The sequence below is a fragment of the Pseudophryne corroboree genome, chromosome 2, assembly GCF_028390025.1.
Source record: "Pseudophryne corroboree isolate aPseCor3 chromosome 2, aPseCor3.hap2, whole genome shotgun sequence".
Lineage (NCBI taxonomy): Eukaryota > Metazoa > Chordata > Amphibia > Anura > Myobatrachidae > Pseudophryne > Pseudophryne corroboree.
In genome coordinates, this window is record NC_086445.1 from 96,197,419 (window position 1) to 96,211,504 (window position 14,086).

Genomic DNA, 14,086 nt, shown 5'->3' on the forward strand with positions numbered 1-14,086 from the left:
CCTAGAATGTTAGCAGTCCTGGGCGGCTATTTTCACGGCCCGGTTTCATGCGCTGCTTCGCTCTCCGCTCACTCGGCTCAGAGCGAGGCAGTATATGAAGCCGGGACCATGAAAATAGCCGCCCGGGACTGCTAACACTCTAGGAGACCTGGTGTGTCAGGACCAGATGATTTACACGTGCTGCTGACAGCGGCTATTGTTTCAGTGCCGGATCCATAGGCTAAAGACAAGCAGGTAACAAGCTGGGTATGCTGCTGCTGCTGCACCTGGAGAGGAAAGCATGTACAATACAACGTGCATCTTACTGACCTGCGTACTCATAAAACCAAGCCAGGCACTTCTTGCTAGAAAACAGATCTTCACTTATTATTCTAGCTGGAGCTTGTGCCCTGCAGTAACTGAGGGAGATGACAAAGAAACAGCAACATTAAAAAAAGAGGAAATGGACATGTCACGATGTGCACAACGCGTATTGTACTGTACGACTTTTCCTGCTTATAAACAGATACAGTGATAATAAACATTAAATCAGACATGTTGGTGCTCAACAATGTATTACTTATAGCGGAAAGGAGATTTAAGGGGAGATGTATCAAACCTTGGAGAGAGATAAAAGTACCAACCAATCAGCTATCATTTAACAGTCTGTGTTTGAAAAATGACAGTTACCTGTAGCAGTTGATTGGTTGGTACTTTCTCTCTCTCTCTCTCTCTCTCTCCAGGGCTTGATATATCTCGCCCTTAGCGTTAATGTCTAATGATCACTGGGCCAGTATTACATGACTGGTGAATGCTTAACATAGCGATAACGTATTCTTTTTTATTTATATAGTGCCAGCATATACCGTCGCACTTTATGGTGGCTAAGGGCAAAATGTTCTAATAAATTGGCTTCCACTCCCAGACCAATGATCCCAGCCCTATATTCTGGTCGTGCCAGTGGGCATTACTGAATCTCTGCAACGCTGCACATGTATATGTAGGTGTCTGTCCATCCCCTTCTAGCTCACGGCTCAATCACACGGCTGTAATACCTAGTTATTCTACATTTCTTGAGGTTGATGTCGTCGGTAGAGGCAGATTTTCTCTTTTTTTTCACAGGCATGTTGTTGTGAGGGGATGTATGATGTATAGTGACACAGTTGGGATTTCTGCAACAAAACAAAAACGTTATGAATCAGAAACACATTAATACACAACAGCAGGATATTCACTTACAGCGCGCCTGTCACCTACACAGTGGAGGAAGCTTCTGCGTATTCATGAGGATGTGAACCTCCATCCAGGTCCTTACAGACCATTATGCAGGAGGCATGGCCACGGTATATAAGACACTAGCTTCTAATTACTTTATAGGAAGCATTCTCATGCATATTGGCTCCGTTCTCACAAAAGCAGCAGCTTCCACTGTGTGTAGGCATTGTTGCTACGCAAACAAAAGTGTTCTGCTGCAAGCATAGGGATTACAAGTCCCCAGGCTATATATTAAAGCAGCTATTCTCTGTAGGTATAACCAAAATGTGGTGAGCGTGGAGTAGGGATGAATGCCCCTTACTGTTTAGACAAAATGCTAGGGGGGGGGGGGGGGGAAGAGAGAGAGAGCGAGAGAGAGAGAGAGAGAGAGAGAGAGAGAGAGAGAGAGAGCGAGAGAGAGCGAGAGAGAGAGCGAGAGAGAGAGCGAGAGAGAGAGAGAGAGAGAACACCAGTGGCAGATGGCGCCTGGAGCTGGGGGAGGGGCTACAGGTCAGCACCTTATCCCCTCTGCTGGACTTCACCACCGGGTACTGCAGAGACCTTTGCAAATGGATTTTAATAAATCCTACCTGTGCGACACAGTGTCCACACTAGCGGCGAGGTCCGTCTCCTGGGACCGTGACCGGATCGCGATTTACCTGGAGAATGACCGGTGGTGTGCCTGAGCAAAACCGGTGTGTCTCCGCTGCAAGTATCCTGGAGCAGGCCACGGGAGTATGCAGCGCCGCTGAGGGAGGTGATGGAGCTACAGCACAGCATGTCATAAAGACATAGAAAGTGCTGTGGCCCTTGGAAGTCTTCTAAAAAAGCTCTTTTCAGGGCTGCCTAGCGCAGCCCCACCTGTTAGTGACCTGCACTGCAGGCTCCAACTTACAAACTGAGCTCCAGGGGCCTGGAGGCAGGGCTATAGAGGAGGAGGTGCAGTGCATCCTGGGAACATACAAAGCTTTAGCCTGTTGGTGCCTCGGATCAAGATCCAACTCTACACCCTGATGTTATTCCCTGTGGAATACCAGTGTACCCTGCTGCAGAAATTCAAATATAATGATCCTACCCAGATGACCTGTATAGTGTGTACCAGTCATCTGCACGCAGCCATTTTGTGTGTGTCCCAATATTCCTAAGACTGCAGTATATCGACTTACACAGGGACATTTTTTAATTCTATGGCCTAATGATGTCATTTGTACCTAATTATATATAGCTGAGACACACTGAGGGGAATGTAAAAGGGTGTGAGAATCAGAAAGTGAGAAATTTTGTGAGAGTTCTGTTTTATTTAAACCGGCAATCATTTACATGACAAAACCTGGTTGATTATGCCATGTAAATGATTGCCACTTTAAAAAAAAACAAAAAACAAAAAAAAACACAACACCACACACCACCACCAGGAGAATTTTCACAGAATTTCTCACACTATTAGATACCCTCCTAGATTTGTAGATACAAATTGAGTATCCCTTATCCAAAATGCTTGGGACCAGAAGTATTTTGGATATTGGATTTTTCCGTAGTTTGGAATAATTGCATACCATAATGAGATATCATGGTGATGGGACCCAAGTCTAAGCACAGAATACATTTATGTTTCATATACACACAGCCTGAAGGTCATTTTAGCCAATATTTTTAATAACTTTGTGCATTAAACAAAGTTTGTGTACATTGAGCCATCAGAAAACAAAGGTTTCACTATCTCACTCTCAAAATTCCGTATTTCGGAATATTCCGTATTTCGGATTATCTGGATATGGGATACTCAACCTGTATACATAAGGAACGAGTACTAGGGTAAACTGTACAGAACTAAAATGTATAGAGTGTAGAGTGTACAGGTCATACTTGCCTACATTAGTAATCTCCTATCCGAGAGATGCCCGGAGAGGAGAAGCAGGTGGGCAGCGACGGGGGCGTGACTGCGCGAACTAGGAAGTGGGCAGAATGCGGGAGGGGTGCCCACTCTTCTGGGCCTGTAGGGGATTACCTGAGATACCGGGTGTCTCCCGCAGAATCCAGGAGAGTAGGTAAGTATGGTGCAGGTATGTACCAGGGAAAATCAGTGCAAGTATATAGCAGTGCACGGGTGGACCATGCAGACATAGGCATATACAGGGAATCTATTAGGTAAATATAGTCATGTACATACATAGGAAACTATACTGTAATACGGGATCGGTATGAAATACCACAATCAAAATCCCGACGTTCAAAATCCCGACACCAATTGACCGATGGTCAAAATCCCGACATGGACAAAATACCGACATTTAAAATACCGACAAGGTCAAAATACCGACATGTAAAATGCCGACAAGGTCAAAATACCGACATGCGTTTTTTTGTTGATTTTTTGTGTGTATGTCGACATAAGTCAACACGGACACCATATAAAGTGTACCGCTGCGCTCGGCACACTATTATATTCCCCCTCCAGGTCCACTGGGACGGTAAAGTATGAACAAGTCGGTTTCAATGAAAAAAATCATGAAAAAATCATGTCGGTATTTTGACCTGTCGGCATTTTACATGTCGGTATTTTGACCTTGTTGGTATTTTAAATGTCGTATTTTGTCCATGTCGGGATTTTGACCATCGGTCAATTGGTGTCGGGATTTTGAACGTCGGGATTTTGATTGGAGGTAAACTGACTGCATCCCTGTAATACAAACTAGGGAAATACAATTTAGTAAATAAAGGAGTACATTATTTGTACATAATGACATCATGCATGCAAACATACACACACCGGGATATGTACTAGGGGACATCATCATGTAAACATAGGAATGCACACACAGAGTAATATGTACTAGGGGACATCATCATGTAAACATAGGAATGCACACAGAGTAATATGTACTAGGGGACATCATCATGTAAACATAGGAATGCACACAGAGTAATATGTACTAGGGGACATCATCATGTAAACAGAGTAATGCACACACAGAGGAATATGTACTAGGGGACATCATCATGTAAACATAGGAATGCACACACAGAGTAATATGTACTAGGGGACATCATCATGTAAACATAGGAATGCACACAGAGTAATATGTACTAGGGGACATCATCATGTAAACATAGGAATGCACACAGAGTAATATGTACTAGGGGACATCATCATGTAAACAGAGTAATGCACACACAGAGGAATATGTACTAGGGGACATCATCATGTAAACATAGGAATGCACACACAGAGTAATATGTACTAGGGGACATCATCATGTAAACATAGGAAAGCACACACAGAGTAATATGTACTAGGGGACATTATCATGTAAACATAGGAATGCACACACAGAGTAATATGTACTAGCGGACATTATCATGTAAACATAGGAATGCACACACAGAGTAATACAGGTTGAGTATCCCATATCCATATATTCCGAAATACGGAATATTCCGAAATACGGACTTTTTTGAGTGAGAGTGAGATAGTGAAATCTTTGTTTTTTGATGTCTCAATGTACACAAACTTTGTTTAATACACAAAGTTATTAAAAATTTGTATTAAATGACCTTCAGGCTGTGTGTATAAGGTGTATATGAAACATAAATGAATTGTGTGAATGTAGACACACTTTGCTTAATGCACAAAGTTATAAAAAATATTGGCTAAAATGACCTTCAGGCTGTGTGTATAAGGTGTATATGTAACCTAAATGCATTCTGTGCTTAGATTTAGGTCCCATCACCATGATATCTCACTATGGTATGCAATTATTCCAAAATACGGAAAAATCCCATATCCAAAGTACCTCTGGTCCCAAGCATTTTGGATAAGGGAGACTCAACCTGTATGTACTAGGGAGTACTACAGTGATATTTTCTAAAGGACATGAGCATATAAATATGCAGGGATGGTTGGGTTCGGGTGACAGGTGGTTGGGAGATAGTCGGTCACCATACCGACACCGGAATCAAGGTTATTAGATGGCCGGTGGAGGCGAGCGCAACGAAGCCCCCTGCGGGCTCGCCATGCAGCAAACTCAGTGGCTCGCTGCGCTCGGCACAGGTTGTATTCCAACTCTATGGGAGTCGTGGACTAGCGGGCTATTCAGCATTCAGGATCCCAGCGTCTGTATTGTGACCGGACATAACCGCATCCCATACAGGACAGCATATTAATATATACTATTATTTATTTATTAACAGTTTATTATATAGTGCAGCATATTCTGTTGCGCTTTACAATTAGAACAACAGTAATAGAACAAAACTGGGGAACAACAGACAGAGGAAGGAAGTCCCTGCTCGCAAGCTTACAATCTATAGGGAAAAATAAGAATTTACTCACCGGTAATTCTATTTCTCGTAGTCCGTAGTGGATGCTGGGAACTCCGTAAGGACCATGGGGAATAGACGGGCTCCGCAGGAGACTGGGCACTCTAAAAGAAAGATTAGGTACTATCTGGTGTGCACTGGCTCCTCCCTCTATGCCCCTCCTCCAGACCTCAGTTAAGGAAACTGTGCCCGGAAGAGCTGACACAACAAGGAAAGGATTTGGAATCCAGGGTAAGACTCATACCAGCCACACCAATCACACCGTACAACTCGTGATAACCATACCCAGTTAACAGTATGAACAACAACTGAGCCTCAGTAACAGATGGCTCATAACAATAACCCTTTAGTTAAGCAATAACTATATACACATGTATTGCAGAGAGTCCGCACTTGGAACGGGCGCCCAGCATCCACTACGGACTACGAGAAATAGAATTACCGGTGAGTAAATTCTTATTTTCTCTGACGTCCTAGTGGATGCTGGGAACTCCGTAAGGACCATGGGGATTATACCAAAGCTCCCAAACGGGCGGGAGAGTGCGGATGACTCTGCAGCACCGAATGAGCAAAGGCAAGGTCCTCCTCAGCCAGGGTATCAAACTTGTAGAACTTAGCAAATGTGTTTGAACCCGACCAAGTAGCAGCTCGGCAAAGCTGTAAAGCCGAGACCCCTCGGGCAGCCGCCCAAGAAGAGCCCACCTTCCTTGTGGAATGGGCTTTCACTGATTTAGGATGCGGCAATCCTGCCGCAGAATGAGCTTGCTGAATCGTGTTACAGATCCAGCGTGCAATAGTTTGCTTTGAAGCAGGAGCATCCAGCTTGTTGGGTGCATGCAGGATAAACAGCGAGTCAGTTTTCCTGACTCCAGCCGTCCTGGCTACATAGATTTTCAAAGCCCTGACTACATCTAGTAACTTGGAGTCCTCCAAGTCCCTAGTAGCCGCAGGCACCACAATAGGTTGGTTCAAATGAAACGCTGATACCACCTTAGGGAGAAATTGAGGACGGGTCCTCAATTCTGCCCTGTCCATATGGAAGATCAGATAAGGGCTTTTACAAGACAAAGCCGCCAATTCTGACACACGACTAGCTGAAGCGAAGGCCAATAGCATGACCACTTTCCACGTGAGATACTTTAGCTCCACGGTCTTAAGTGGCTCAAACCAGTGGGATTTCAGGAAACCCAACACAACGTTAAGATCCCAAGGTGCCACTGGAGGCACAAAAGGGGGCTGAATATGCAGCACTCCCTTAACAAATGTCTGAACTTCAGGCAGTGAAGCCAGTTCTTTTTGAAAGAAAATAGATAGGATCCATAAAAGGTCCAGATTTTGGCCCTAATTTTAGGCCCATAGTCACTCCTGACTGTAGGAAGTGCAGGAATCGACCCAGCTGGAATTCCTCTGTAGGGGCCTTCCTGGCCTCACACCAAGCAACATATTTTCGCCATATACGGTGATAATGTTGTGCTGTCACGTCTTTCCTAGCCTTTATCAGCGTAGGAATCACTTCATCTGGAATGCCCTTTTCCGTTAGGATCTGGCGTTCAACCGCCATGCCGTCAAACGCAGCCGCGGTAAGTCTTGGAACAGACAGGGCCCCTGCTGTAACAGGTCCTGTCTGAGAGGCAGAGGCCATGGTTCCTCTGAGATCATTTCTTGTAGTTCTGGGTACCAAGTTCTTCTTGGCCAATCCGGAACGATGAGTGTAGTTCTTACTATCCTCAGTACCTTGGGTATGAGAGGAAGAGGAGGGAACACATAAACCGACTGGTACACCCACGGTGTCACTAGTGCGTCCACAGCTATCGCCTGAGGGTCCCTTGACCTGGCGCAATATTTTTTTAGCTTTTTGTTGAGGCGGGACGCCATCATGTCCACCTGTGGCCTCTCCCAACGGTTTACAATCTGCGTGAAGACTTCTGGATGAAGTCCCCACTCTCCCGGGTGTAGGTCGTGCCTGCTGAGGAAGTCTGCTTCCCAGTTGTCCACTCCCGGAATGAACACTGCTGACAGTGCTAGCACGTGATTTTCTGCCCATCGGAGAATCCTTGTGGCTTCTGCCATCGCCATCCTGCTTCTTGTGCCGCCCTGTCGGTTTACATGGGCGACCGCCGTGATGTTGTCTGATTGAATCAGCACTGGTTGGTTCTGAAGCAGAGGCTCTGCTTGACTCAGGGCGTTGTAAATGGCCCTTAGTTCCAATATATTTATGTGTAGTGAAGTCTCCTGACTTGACCACAGTCCCTGGAAGTTCCTTCCCTGAGTGACTGCCCCCCATCCTCGGAGGCTTGCGTCCGTGGTCACCAGGACCCAGTCCTGTATGCCGAATCTGCGGCCCTCGAGAAGATGAGCACTCTGCAGCCACCACAGCAGAGACACCCTGGCCCTTGGGGACAGGGTGATCAACCGATGCATCTGAAGATGAGATCCGGACCATTTGTCTAACAGATCCCACTGAAAGATCCTTGCATGGAACCTGCCGAAGGGAATTGCTTCGTAAGAAGCCACCATCTTTCCCAGGACTCGCGTGCAGTGATGCACCGACACCTGTTTTGGTTTCAGGAGGTCCCTGACCAGAGATGACAATTCCTGGGCCTTCTCCACCGTGAGAAACACCTTCTTCTGTTCTGTGTCCAGAATCATGCCCAGGAAGAGCAGACGCGTCGCAGGAATCAGCTGCGACTTTGGGATATTCAGAATCCAGCCGTGCTGTAGCAACACTTCCCGAGAAAGTGCTACGCTGACTAACAACTGCTCTCTGGACCTCGCCTTTATAAGGAGATCGTCCAAGTACGGGATAATTATAACTCCCTTCTTCCGAAGGAGTATCATCATTTCGGCCATTACCTTGGTAAATACTCTCGGTGCCGTGGACAGACCAAACGGCAACGTCTGGAATTGGTAATGACAATCCTGTACCACAAACCTGAGGTACTCCTGGTGAGGTGGGTAAACGGGGACATGCAAGTAAGCAACCTTGATGTCCAGCGACACCATAAAATCCCCCTCTTCCAGGCTTGCAATAACCGCCCTGAGCGATTCCATTTTGAACTTGAACTTCCTTATATAAGTGTTCAAGGATTTTAAATTTAGAATGGGTCTCACCGAACAGTCTGGTTTCGGTACCACAAACATTGTAGAATAGTAACCCCGTCCCTGTTGAAGGAGGGGAACCTTGATTATCACCTGCTGGAGGTACAGCTTGTGAATTGCCGCCAGTACTACCTCCCTTTCCCTGGGAGCAGCTGGCAAGGCTGATTTGATTTAACGGCGAGGGGGAGTCGCCTCGAACTCCAGCTTGTATCCCTGAGATACAATTTGAATAGCCCAGAGATCCACTTGTGAGCGAACCCACTGGTTGCTGAAGTTTCGGAGACGCGCCCCCACCGCACCCGGCTCCGCCTGTGTAGCCCCAGCGTCATGCGGTGGACTTAGAGGAAGCGGGGGAGGATTTTTGTTCCTGGGAACTGGCTGCCTGGTGCAGCTTCTTTCCTCTACCCCTGCCTCTGGGTAGAAAGGATGCGCCTCTGATCCGCTTGCCTTTCTGAGGCCGAAAGGACTGTAAATGATAATACGGTGCTTTCTTAGGCTGTGAGGGAACCTGAGGTAAAAAAGTTGACTTCCCGGCTGTTGCCGTGGATACGAGGTCCGAGAGACCGTCCCCAAACAATTCCTCACCCTTATAAGGCAAAACCTCCATGTGTCTTTTAGAATCAGCATCACCTGTCCACTGCCGAGTCCATAATACTCTCCTGGCAGAAATGGACATTGCATTAATTCTAGATGCCAGCAGGCAAATGTCCCTCTGTGCATCCCGCATATATAAGACAACGTCTTTTATATGTTCTATGGTTAGCAAAATAGTATCCCTGTCAAGGGAATCAATGTTGTCTGACAGGGTATCAGACCATGCGGCTGCAGCACTACACATCCATGCTGAAGCAATATCAGGTCTCAGTATAGTACCTGAGTGTGTATACACAGACTTCAGGATAGCTTCCTGCTTTCTATCCGCAGGCTCCTTTAAGGCGGCCGTATCCTGAGACGGCAGTGCCACCTTTTTTGATAAGCGTGTGAGCGCTTTGTCCACCCTAGGGGATGTTTCCCAACGTAACCTATCCGTTGGCGGGAAAGGGTACACCATCAGTAACCTCTTAGAAATCACTAGTTTCTTATCGGGGGAACTCCACGCTTCCTCACATAATTCATCGGATGGGGGAAAAGTCACTGGCTGCTTTTTCTCCCCAAATATAATACCCTTCTTGGTAGTAACCGGGTTAATATCAGAAATGTGCAACACATTTTTCATTGCAGTAATCATGCATCGGATGGCTTTAGTAGACTGTGCATTTGTCTCATCCTCATCAACACTGGAGTCAGACTCCGTGTCGACATCTGTGTCTACCATCTAAGCTAGCGGGCGTTTATGAGCCCCTGATGGCCTCTGAGACGCCTGGGCAGGCGCGGGTTGAGATCCCGGCTGTCCCAAGGCTGCTGCGTCATCGAACCTTTTATGTAAGGCGTTGACACTGTCTGTTAAGACCTTCCACATATCCATCCAATCCGGTGTCGGCCCCGTCGGGGGCGACACCACACTTATCTGCCCTTGCTCCGCCTCCACGTAACCCTCCTCATCAAACATGTCGACACAGCCGTACCGACACACCGCACACACACAGGGAATGCTCTGACTGAGGACAGGACCCCACAAAGTCCTTTGGGGAGACAGAGAGAGAGTATGCCAGCACACACCACAGCGCTATATAACACAGGGATTTTCACTATAATGAGTGAGTTTTCCCAATAGCTGCTTAATATATATATTATTTGCGCCTAAATTTATGTGCCCCCCCTCTCTTTTTTACCCTTCTTGTATCAGGAATACTGCAGGGGAGAGCCTGGGGAGCTGCTTCCAGCGGAACTGTGAAGGAAAAATGGCGCTGGTGTGCTGAGGAAGAAGGCCCCGCCCCCTCAGCGGCGGGCTTCTCCCTGCAGTTTCTGACTGAAAAATGGCGGGGGTTTTACACATATACAGTCACAGACTGTATTATGTGTATTTTTATGCCAAAATGTATTTTATTGCTGCCCAGGGCTCGCTCTCCCCCCCCCCCCCCCCCAGCGCCCTGCACCCGACAGTGACCGGAGTGTGTGGTGTGCAGTGGGAGCAATGGCGCACAGCTGCAGTGCTGTGCGCTACCTTAATGAAGACCGGAGTCTTCTGCCGCCGATTTCATCTCCTTCTCTTCTGTCTTCTGGCTCTGCAAGGGGGACGGCGGCGCGGCTCCGGGAACGGACGATCGAGGTCTGGCCCTGTGTTCGAACCCTCTGGAGCTAATGGTGTCCAGTAGCCTAAGAAGCACAAGCTAGCTGTACGCAGGTAGGTTTGCTTCTCTCCCCTCAGTCCCACGTAACAGTGAGTCTGTTGCCAGCAGATCTCACTGAAAATAAAAAACCTAACAAATACTTTCTTTTCTAGCAAGCTCAGGAGAGCCCACTAGGTGCATCCAGCTCTGGCCGGGCACAGATTCTAACTGAGGTCTGGAGGAGGGGCATAGAGGGAGGAGCCAGTGCACACCAGATAGTACCTAATATTTCTTTTAGAGTGCCCAGTCTCCTGCGGAGCCCGTCTATTCCCCATGGTCCTTACGGAGTTCCCAGCATCCACTAGGACGTCAGAGAATTAAGATTTTACTTACCGGTAAATCTATTTCTCGTAGTCCGTAGTGGATGCTGGGGACTCCGTAAGGACAATGGGGAATAGACGGGCTCCGTAGGAGACATGGGCACTTTAAGAAAGAATTTAGGTTCTGGTGTGCACTGGCTCCTCCCTTTATGCCCCTCCTCCAGACCTCAGTTAGAGAAACTGTGCCCAGAAGAGCTGACAGTACAAGGAAAGGATTTTGGCAATCCAGGGCAAGATTCATACCAGCCCACACCAATCACACCGTATAACATGTGATAACAACCAGTTAACAGTATGACAAATAACAGAGCATCAGGTCAAACCCTGATGCAACCATAACTTAACCCTTATTGAAGCAATAACTATACACAAGTATTGCAGAAGAAGTCCGCACTTGGGACGGGCGCCCAGCATCCACTACGGACTACGAGAAATAATTTACCGGTAAGTAAAATCTTATTTTCTCTAACGTCCTAGTGGATGGTGGGGACTCCGTAAGGACCATGGGGATTATACCAAAGCTCCCAAACGGGCGGGAGAGTGTGGATGACTCTGCAGCACCGATTGAGCAAACACAAGGTCCTCCTCAGCCAGGGTATCAAACTTGTAGAACTTTGCAAAAGTGTTTGAACTTGACCAAGTAGCCGCTCGGCAAAGCTGTAATGCAGAGACCCCTCGGGCAGCCGCCCAAGAAGAGCCCACTTTCCTTGTGGAATGGGCTTTCACTGATTTTGGATGCGGCAATCCAGCCACAGAATGAGCCTGCTGAATCGTGTTACAGATCCAGCGAGCAATGGTTTGCTTTGAAGCAAGAGCACCCAGCTTGTTGGATGCATACAGGATAAACAGCGAGTCAGTCTTCCTGACTCCAGCCGTCCTGGCTACATAGATCTTCAAAGCCCTGACTACATCAAGCAACTTGGAGTCCTCCAAGTCACGAGTAGCCGCAGGCACCACAATAGGTTGGTTCAAATGAAAAGATGACACCACCTTCGGCAGAAATTGCGGACGAGTCCGTAATTCTGCCCTGTCCCTATGGAAAACCAGATAGGGGCTTTTACATGACAAAGCCGCCAATTCTGACACAAGCCTAGCCGAAGCTAAGGCCAATAGCATGACCACCTTCCACGTGAGATACTTTAGCTCCACGGTCTTAAGTGGCTCAAACCAGTGGGATTTCAGGAAACCCAACACCACGTTGAGATCCCAAGGTGCCACTGGTGGCACAAAAGGGGGCTGAATATGCAGCACTCCCTTAACAAACGTCTGAACTTCAGGAAGAGAAGCCAGTTCCTTTTGAAAGATAATGGATAGGGCCGAAATCTGGACCTTTATGACCCCAACTTCAAGCCCATAGTCACTCCAGACTGTAGGAAGTGCAGGAACCGGCCCAGCTGGAATTCCTCTGTAGGGGACTTCCTGGCCTCACACCAGGCCACATATTTTCGCCATATACGGTGATAGTGTTTTGCTGTCACGTCCTTCCTAGCCTTTATCAGCTTAGGAATAACTTCATCCGGAATGCCTTTTTCCGCTAGGATCCTGCGTTCAACCGCCATGCCGTCAAACGCAGCCACGGTAAGTCTTGGAACAGACAGGGCCCCTGTTGCAACAGGTCCTGTCTAAGAGGCAGAGGCCAAGGGTCCTCTGTGAGCATTTCTTGCAGTTCCGGGTACCAAGTCCTTCTTAGCCAATCCGGAACAATGAGTATTGTTCTCACTCCTCTTTTTCTTACGATTCTCAGCACCTTGGGTATGAGAGGAAGAGGAGGAAACACATAGACCGACTGGAACACCCACGGTGTTACTAGTGCGTCCACGCTATCGCCTGAGGGTCTCTTGACCTGGCGCAATACCTTTGTAGCTTTTTGTTGAGACGGGATGCCATCATGTCCACCTGTGGCAGTTCCCATCGATTTGTAATCGGAGTGAAGACTTCGTGATGAAGTCCCCACTCTCCCGGGTGGAGGTCGTGCCTGCTGAGGAAGTCTGCTTCCCAGTTGTCCACTCCCGGAATGAACACTGCTGACCGTGCTTGCACGTGATTCTCCGCCCAACGAAGAATCCTGGTGGCTTCCGCCATCGCCACTCTGCTTCTTGTGCCGCCCTGGCGGTTTACATGAGCCACTGCGGTGATGTTGTCTGACTGAATCAGCACCGGTTGGTTTCGAAGCAGAGGCTCCGCTTGACTCAGGGCGTTGTATATGGCCCTTAGTTCCAGGATATTTATGGGCAGACAAGCCTCCTGACTTGACCACAACCCTTGGAAGTTTCTTCCCTGAGTGACTGCCCCCCCATCCTCGGAGGCTCGCATCCGTGGTCACCAGGACCCAGTGCTGTATGCCGAACCTGCGGCCCTCGAGAAGGTGAGCACTCTGCAGCCACCACAGAAGAGACACCCTGGCCCTCGGGGACAGGGTGATCAGCCGATGCATCTGAAGATGCGATCCGGACCACTTGTCCAACAGATCCCACTGAAAGATCCTCGCATGGAACCTGCCGAAGGGAATGGCTTCGTACGATGCCACCATCTTTCCCAGGACTCGCGTGCAGTGATGCACCGACACCTGTTTCGGTTTTAAGAGGTCTCTGACTAGAGTCACGAGCTCCTGAGCCTTCTCCGCCGGGAGAAACACCTTCTTCTGGTCTGTGTCCAGAATCATGCCCAGAAAGGGCAGAAGCGTCGTAGGAATCAGCTGTGACTTTGGGATATTCAGAATCCAGCCATGCTGCTGCAACACTTCCTGAGAGTGTGCTACGCTGATCAGCAACTGCTCTCTGGACCTCGCCTTTATGAGGAGATCGTCCAGGTATGGGAGAACTGACTCCTTGCTTTCTCAGGATC

The 14,086-nt window shown here is 48.0% G+C and overlaps 1 protein-coding gene across 1 annotated transcript in view; it reads right to left on the minus strand.

Annotated features, from left to right (window-relative positions):
* The window catches only part of DCUN1D5 (defective in cullin neddylation 1 domain containing 5), a 74,728-nt gene that overhangs the window by 38,341 nt on the left and 22,301 nt on the right, over nucleotides 1–14,086 (minus strand). The window contains exons 2-3 of the mRNA XM_063951540.1: nucleotides 1,035–1,151; nucleotides 310–398 (exon numbers count right to left, since the gene is read on the minus strand). Coding sequence (XP_063807610.1) covers nucleotides 310–398; nucleotides 1,035–1,105 — 160 coding nt within the window. The 5' untranslated portion in view covers nucleotides 1,106–1,151. The remainder of the gene's footprint in view (nucleotides 1–309; nucleotides 399–1,034; nucleotides 1,152–14,086) is intronic.